The sequence below is a fragment of the Sitodiplosis mosellana genome, unplaced genomic scaffold (genome assembly GCF_009176505.1).
Source record: "Sitodiplosis mosellana isolate CC-2019 unplaced genomic scaffold, AAFC_SMos_1.0 Smas_scaffold_3623, whole genome shotgun sequence".
Classification (NCBI taxonomy): Eukaryota; Metazoa; Arthropoda; class Insecta; order Diptera; family Cecidomyiidae; genus Sitodiplosis; species Sitodiplosis mosellana.
In genome coordinates this window covers 1-8,575 of record NW_022598865.1, presented here as the reverse complement: position 1 = coordinate 8,575, position 8,575 = coordinate 1, and the positions used below count along the sequence as shown (strand labels likewise).

Sequence of the window (8,575 nt, the reverse complement as noted above, 5' to 3'; positions counted from 1 at the left end):
GGTTGCCAACATATTCCCAATTTTAACCCCTTTCCTCACAATTTAGGATTTATCTATATATAATTTATCTACACACAATACCCTTTAAGATGATATGCATTAGAACTCTGTACAAAATGGCCCAAGCTCCATACAAAACGGGACACGGTTCTTTATCCCGAAATGGTTGTGTAATAATGCTGTTTTTCTATCAATATAAACTAGTTTTGATATGTGAGAAGCAGTTACGTGGACGCACAACACTACTGATAATGCGCCGTGTTCGATTCTCGGCGTCCTATTATTCGGCGCACGCCGCTTCCACTAACTTGCACCAAATTTCAACTAAAAAGTTATATGGGGCCAAGTCGAGCCTTGTGCTTTGCTGTTTTCGTGTGTAAAGCAAGTATTGTTTTAAAAATTGTATTCAAATAGAAATTTAATTTATCAAATTAACTTTTATGAATAACATTTTTCTCTTTCTCACACATAAAACCTACATGTTTTTCGTTTTTCAGAAAAAAATCGGAACTTTGCCCAAATACATTGCACTTCATTTTATCCAGTCGTTACAATTGTTTGATGGATGCCATTAGTTGCTGTTAAGCTTTGTCTATCACTGATTTTTATATTTTGAAGCTATGAAAAAGGAAGCGATGAACACAGTTCACAAAGAAACGATGAACCTATGCAAAAAATATGCGTTCGTTTGATTCAAAACGTTGTCCTTTTTTGTCCTTCTTCTACGCTGCTTGTTTAGCTTGACATTTACACAGGCACAAACCAATAGGAACAGAGGCAATCAATATAATCTGCAACAAAATTTAAACCAAATTAAGAAGTTATTCTGTTGAAATTTAATCAATTCGAAGTTTACTCACAAAACAAAAGTGTGCTTGTTTCAATTCCGTGTCGTTCCCACATCCAGCAAGGCATTTCATGTCTCAATTGTAAGTTCACACGTTTTCCATATTTAATTGTTTGTGCGCACCTGAAGAATCAACTGAACTGGTTATAACTCATTTAATGTATTCTTTATACCGATACATAGTTTATATTCCAATAATCATTACCATCTGTACCACAAACCATACGTGGTTGAAACTCCATAGTCATTTCACATTTTATTGTTGGATCCCAGAAGCTTTTGGCTTCTATTTTCCAGTCATTGGTATTAACCGCCATGACGACGAAATAAATAAAAATTATTTTGTATTACATTATTAAATCTCAGTATTCAATACAATAAAATATTCCCAAATGAATGATAGCATACGAATTTATTACGATGTTGTTTTCTTGATAACAAAAGCCAAGTTTCAACAAATTTAATAAATTTCCGGGCAATTGATATTGGTTCTGACGTTAAAACTATCATAGAAAATATATGTATGATGTGAAGAATTTATAATCTCTCGACTTATATAGTAGGGTGGATCGATTTTTAAAATCGCACAAAATCAAAAACCCTGGGTGCGCGTTCGATTTGGCACCTCAAAAGAAGAAACTTTTGTTCTGGGACATATGCCGAAAAGTCGATTCCCACAGTGCCCACTCAATTTTTATCTGGATCATTTTTTGATGATTTTTTCAGACTATTTGTTGAAATATCTCGAAAAATACCCACTTTTCTTGCATTCAAACTATCATATTTGGATTTGTAGTGAAAAATTACATAAAAATAAGTCGGTTTGGAATCATTCCAACGCGATTTTGTCGCCTTCGTAGGTCAAAAATCGTCCAAGTATCCATTTTTTGGCTACTTTTCCGCAAAAACTCACCTCTGGACCCTCAAAAAACCTGAAATGCATGGCCAAAATTGACTTTATTTAGTCTAATTTTTGACGAGGAATTCAAATCTGATCAATAGATGCACATAAAATAGTGATTTGGTGGCTCTACAGGCTCGAATATACTCGGAAATGGCCAAAAAGTCGCCATTTTACGCTACATATAGCTGAACTAGTCCAGTTTTATTCGAATTTGAAACGTCTGAAGAGCTATTTCTACTTGATTTTTGACGTAGAATTGATTTCCGGTTTCATTTGTATAGATTTATGTGATTTTTGTGTCGTAAACTGCGTCCATTTTAAGCAAAATGAGGAAATTACGCCCATGAGCTTCGGTTTAACAGTGATATTACCTCACTGAGCAAACAATTTCTACCTTTGCTGCCTTTAAACTTCTAGTGTGATCCCTCACAAACATTTTGAGTGCCCATATGACCAGATCAAGTGATGTGTTCATATATTTTTGGGCTCATATTCGGTTGGTTCAATTTCAAATCTTGGAAAATCGACTTTTGTTCAAAAAATTTCTAGGTATACAATTTCATGGTTGGTGTCTTGGTGGAAAGTTATTTTTTCTCAAAAATATGGGCAGTCTTCTCAGACAAAAACTCCAAAAAGTGATTTTTTGAGGTACTTGTCGAACAAAAGTGACGATTTTTACGGATTTTGTTATGAAATTATCATTTTTTGTTCGAGAGGTACCTCAAAAAATCTTTTTTGGGTAGGTAACTTGGTAAAAAGTTTTTTTCTGTGAAAATATTGAGAGATACCAGTCTACAGCCCATAAAAGTGATTTTTTGAGGTATCTCTCGAACAAAAAATGATAATTTCATAACAAAATCCGTAAAAATCGTCACTTTTGTTCGACAAGTACCTCAAAAAATCACTTTTTGGAGTTTTTGTCTGAGAAGACTGCCCATATTTTTGAGAAAAAATAACTTTCCACCAAGACACCAACCATGAAACTTTTTTTCACCCTATTATATAGCTAATTATAGCAATATATTGAAAATGTTTTGAATATTAGCTTTGACCATTATCAATTCCAATGGGAATGCAATTAAAGATAGACTAGTTTTGATTGACTTCAAAACCGGTCAAATTAAGCATAGTAATCTAGAAAAGAAACCGATACGTTTATGATAAAAGAGAAAAAATGTTTTTTTTTTTAACAGCGGTAATGAACTTGATACTATTGTTCAATTGTTAGCAACTTGTTTTCCTTTGCATAACATGTTTTCCGTTTTGATATTATGTATTATCGTTGACAAAAGAATGTATCTACTATGAAAAACACAGATATCGTTTACTCGTTTACGTTGCGCTCATAACAATGAAATATATATAAACCATTGTAGATTAATACGCAATATATTTTTGTATGTATTTTTGTAACATTCTTTTGTCACCGACTATACTTATCTTGTTATCAAAAATACTCGTGCGCATTTGGTATAAACAAATCAATTGCCCATTTATATTTTAACCAAAACGTTGAAATTTCACAGTTCAAGTTCATTCACTGAATGTGCACTGTGGAGCATTGTATTTTGTGTCTTAAAAATGAATTTTTCTATCACTTTCATTACAGTGATATTTACAGCTTTTGGTTGTATTTTGGCTGCATCCAATCGCCCAAATGTTGTAAGAGGTAATTACAACTCAGTTTAATTTTTTTTTCCAATGATGATGGATCATAATTTAATTTTTTTATATTTTAAGAATTTTTGATTCATCTTCTTCGAGAAAGCGATGAAAAATTGTTAAAGGGGGGGGTCATCGGTGAGTTATTTAAAATGTTAAAAAATTATATATTCTTTTTTTATTATTATAAAAACTTGATTTAACTCTGATTACTATCACATTATTATATCCACATTATTTTATATTTAGCCCGTGCAAGACGAAGAAGAAGATTTTCTGAAAGGGTGTTTTGAAATCTATGCGAAAAAAAATTCGTAGTGAGATCAAATTTTTGGCGAGGTCTTCGATTGATATTCACGCTTGGAATGCGATCACCCTCTATGATTACAACTCGAAAGGGCGATATTTTCCTGATATCAGTGAATATTTAAATCGATGTGAAAGTTTATTCGATGGCAAGGTGAACATATCGTTGCAACCATTAAATAAGTATCGAAATGATTTTTCTCGTCCACTTCCCTCAACAATGCTTGGAGTAAGCTCTTGCAAACAAGTGGTATTAAAAACGATTTGAAACTAAAATGTAATATCACATTCCTTACAATTTCAGGCGAGAAATTTATGCGAAGAATTGTGTGTATTGCAAGCAATTCGTGGGGCTGTTTTGCCAGATTTTGATCCAGCTAAATATGAACACATTTTCAAGATGACTTCAGTCAAAATTTTGAATACCGCCGATGATCCAGTTCTTTTGAATGTTATATCGAAAATGTGTGAAAAGATGTTCGATGTTCATATAAACTGTACATTTGAACGGCACAACCAAATGCTTGACCAAACAGAAAAGGTTTTAGTAGAATTTCTACTCCAGACTACGGTCGATATTAAACATCATCTAAAATACAGAGCAGACCAAGAAAGTGTGGACTTACCAAGCGGATATATTGAAAGTGCGCTTGCAGCCCAAGGCGACGAAATTTCAGCACAGAATTTTATAGATTACACAGATGAATAAAAAAGAACTTTCAAAGAAATATAGTGATATTTTTGTTGAACAATGTTTACACATTTCAATTCATTTGATTCTGTGAAATTTAGTTCATTATTATTCAGCTATCACTATCACTGAAGGACGCTTAAAGCAATCTATTGAAATTGTAATTAGGTATTGAATCATGGGCTTCGAATTATCCATTGAAAATAATACATTTTTCAACGGATCTCACGTATATTCCCCATATCACGGCTCATCTTAATCCTACTTTTACCAGACACTCTCCTAGCTAGTGGTCACAGTTGCAGCTACTTCGCGTGAATTTCGAATCATTGTAGTAAACCCATAAATGATTTCTATTGAATGTATGTTGACCTGGAGGAACAGATCTCGGGCAAAAATCATGTTTGCGACAGCAAACGTCAAGACTCTTGTCTTGTCCCACCCCAAATCATTGGAGTGCATTGCGACATTACCGTTTCCACAAAATTTAGTTCCTGAAATAAGAAAAAAATAAATTTTGCTTAAGTTGATAATAAGCCTATTTTACCGATTAATATTTGAGCAACGTTTTCATCTTCTTGGGTTTTTGAAAGGTCTGTTTGAGCCAAAGCACTGTCATGAAGACAGCAAGCAGCAAATGGAAGAAATACAATTGTTTTGTAGAACATTTTGAGTTGATTAACCCTTTGATGCACAATTTTTTGTTTTTGAATCATTTTGATATATGTTTTGTGCCACGATAAATAGAGAAAGACCTCATACTTAGATTTTTGAAAAATTGCGTATTTGTCGAGAAAATCGGAAAAGAGTCAAAAGTGTCAAATCACTATAAAAGCTTGAAAAAATTAAATTTTATAAAACTAATGATGCAGAAAGTTAAATTGATGTGTTTTGGTCCTACGAGTCCAAATTTGACAATTGAAAAGAATGAACAAATCCACAAGATAAGAGGAGGAAAAATGTGGAATTCTGCTATAATTTCGCATTTTTTTTACAGCAGTACATGAACAGAAAAAACTTTCCATTCAGCCAGCCGATTGTAGCCTGTAAAGTATAAAATGAAAGCTAGTTCATTTCCCTACATTTGTTTCCAAACAAGAATGTGAAAATATTCAGTGATTTTATAGCTATTGCGTCTGGCGTATCTGGTTACTTTAGGAACCGAAATGTGATAAAGGGTTAATAAACTTGCACTGATCAAATTGTCAAATGCAAACGAAATATTTATAAAGCAAGCGAAATACCATAATTTGTACAATCACCAAATAAATCGGTTATAATAAAAGTAGAAATTACACATGGTATGTTAATTCAGTTTAAAATTCAATAGTGATAGTTCCTTATCAATTACAGACGATTTGATTTCGTATCGGTTAATATGAATGAAACAAAATCCAATGTCAATCAAAATGCATTTTTAAGGTCAAGAGCTCTTTTGATAATGCATCCCGCCGTTGGCATAAAATGCAAGATGAGCTTTTGTCGAGAGCAAACACACACATACGCAGACAGACACACTCACATCTTTATCTTTTTCACTTACTACTTTGTACTATATTAATTAGAAATTTAGCCGTACAAAATGAAAGCCATTTTTGCACAAAAGAGAGACACACACACTCACAAAACGCCACAAACCGCACGATCGAACGATAGTGTCAGTACGATGATCGACAAATTTTCTGAAGACTTGGACTGAACAGGTCAACTCCCTTGTTACTAACTTTTTTTTTGCCCTTTATTGGTCATCACTTTTCGAGTTTGTTCCATGCTAGGTGACATTTTTGATAATAACTCAATTTGCCCACACGAAATATCGCTCAAAATTGGCTGAGAGTCTTGTTTCGTCGTCAACATTACCTACTAACACCCATATGGTCGATCAATCATGGAACACACTCGAAAAGTGATGACCAATGAAAGGCAAAATAAAAGTTAGTAACAAGGGAGTTGACCTGTTCAGTCCAAGTCTTCAGAAAATCAACATATTGAGAATCCCTATTCCCAAATCAAAGAAAATGTGATTTTCTACCGATATAGCCACTTACATTACATATTAACTCCCCTATTATTTAATCGACCATTGTTGAAAAAAAACGCCAATTGAGTCATCATTTAAATATTCACATCAAATAGTCGGTCTGTCACCCGAACAGGACAACACATGGAATCATATATTCCGTATGCGACTACATTTTTTTCGTTCCAGATAATATTTCAGAATTTAAAATTCTGGAAACACCAAAAAAATCTTGCCTCCAACTAATGGTTTTGAACGCGAATCTAGAGCATACATCCAACACGAGTTCACCATGGTATCCCATGAAAGTTTCATCGTTGAAACGTTTGAATTTGGCAAATGCATCGATTCGTGCTATCGGTGACAGTTTGTTCAGCAGTAACAATAGTATTTTGGAATGGGATCTAAGTCACAATGAGGTGGTTACACTGCGACGAACACAATTTCAAAACCTGAAACAGCTACGCTTGTTGAATTTGATGGACAACAGTATTAAAACGATTGAACAAAATACATTTGAGGATCTCAATCAGCTAACACATTTGAATTTACGATTCAATCGAAAACGAGCACTTGAATTGCTCGGCCGCCTGAATCGATTGAACGTTCTGGATTTGGGTGAAAGTCTATTATATAGGGTATACAATGCATGTCAAGCAAAATTCATCATTTTCCTATTTTTCCTATGAACAATGTGTTTCGTAACATGGATGCACTGATATCGCTGCTGCTTGATAAAAATTAAATTTTCATAATTGCAAATGGTGCGTTCATTGGTTTGGACAGTTTGAGAAAATTGAATTTTTCGAGCAACAGTATACGACAAATATCGACCAGTTATTTCCAGGGCATGAATAAATTGCATACATTGGACTTGAGTGAAAATTCTATAGCTAACATCAAAAGCTATCCATTTCGTGAGCTGCGCTCTCTGCTCGTTTTGATTATTTCCAGTAATAAACTCACCGATTTGGACGATCAATCGTTTGTCAGTTCGACCAAATTACACACACCGATACTAAAGAACAACACACTGGTGAACATAGAAGCCGACAAATTTTTCCACCTTCTATCAATATTACATTTGGACTTGAGTTCGAATTCGTTACGACCCATCAAGCGCAACATGTTCGGAACTGAAATTCTTCCGTTGCAAAAACTTTTTCTTACGAACAACCGAATTGCAAAGGACGACGATAGTCTCCCGTACATTTGAACCATCATTTTGACGTCTCCTTTTCCACCATATAGATTTGCATTTGAGACTTCAAGTCTCAATGCAAAAATAGGCGGAGAGAGTGGAGACGCCACAATGATGTAAAAACTATTTTCCTCCTTTAGCGTACGGAACAACTATTTTGGTGCTGCATATCGACACCTTATCATTGGCTCACAATAAAATCGAGTCGTTACCTGAAGCTATTTTTAAACCGCTGTAGCACAACAACAAAATCGAATGGATACCACAGAAAACGTTTGAAGATATAAGCCAACTAACGGAGCTACAGACAAAACATAATCGACTAACATTTTTGCCAACAACAAAGAAAGCATTTAACAATTTGCAAAAGCTATCGGTTGAGGGCAATCCCTGGCAATGTGCATGTTTGATGGAAATTTTTAATTTTGTAGCACAACAGTCGCAACGTCGACGAATCGAGTATTATAGTGCGAACAATCCATTTTACTCAGGCTTAAAATTGTTATGCTACGAACCACCCGTCAAACCGGCTGCACCATGCGTTCGTGACATTGACTTGGTGAGACAGTACCCATATGCTTCCTCTGCGGTGAAACGAAGCCCGCCGCGTTGAACAGGCGAGATAGTGCACACATCATTAGCGAGAGCAGTACAGCACACTGTCCTGCTCTCGCTTCAACACACACTGCAAGGCGCATAATACGAACTGAGCATAGAAGCGTAGAGAGCCAACACGCACCAGTACGCATGGCTACTACGATTGAGTGTTCTCAGTCCTGTGCTTACTCAATCGTTGTAACATGTATAGTTTGGACTAATAAATAGTGACTAATAAGATACTTACTACTTATTACTAGTAACTTCTAATAAGTAGTAATAAGATGCAATCTTATTACTCTAGTAATATATCTAGTGAGTATAGTTATTAGAATGTTATTGGTCGA

At 34.6% G+C, this 8,575-nt stretch overlaps 1 protein-coding gene and 1 long non-coding RNA gene across 2 annotated transcripts; both read left to right on the top strand.

The window, feature by feature from the left end:
• The first annotated feature begins 3,007 nt into the window (after positions 1–3,007).
• On the top strand, positions 3,008–4,410 carry LOC129571892 (uncharacterized). Its single transcript, XR_008688357.1, has 4 exons — positions 3,008–3,420; positions 3,492–3,551; positions 3,663–3,948; positions 4,024–4,410. It is a non-coding gene; the product is annotated as an uncharacterized LOC129571892 (long non-coding RNA).
• A 2,265-nt stretch (positions 4,411–6,675) lies between these two features.
• On the top strand, positions 6,676–8,190 carry LOC129571893 (SLIT and NTRK-like protein 1; the record flags this gene model as incomplete). Its single annotated transcript, XM_055451766.1, has 2 exons — positions 6,676–7,068; positions 7,870–8,190. Coding segments are annotated over exons 1-2 (714 nt in total), but the record flags the coding sequence as incomplete, so codon positions are not given.
• Between the last annotated feature and the right edge of the window lie 385 nt (positions 8,191–8,575).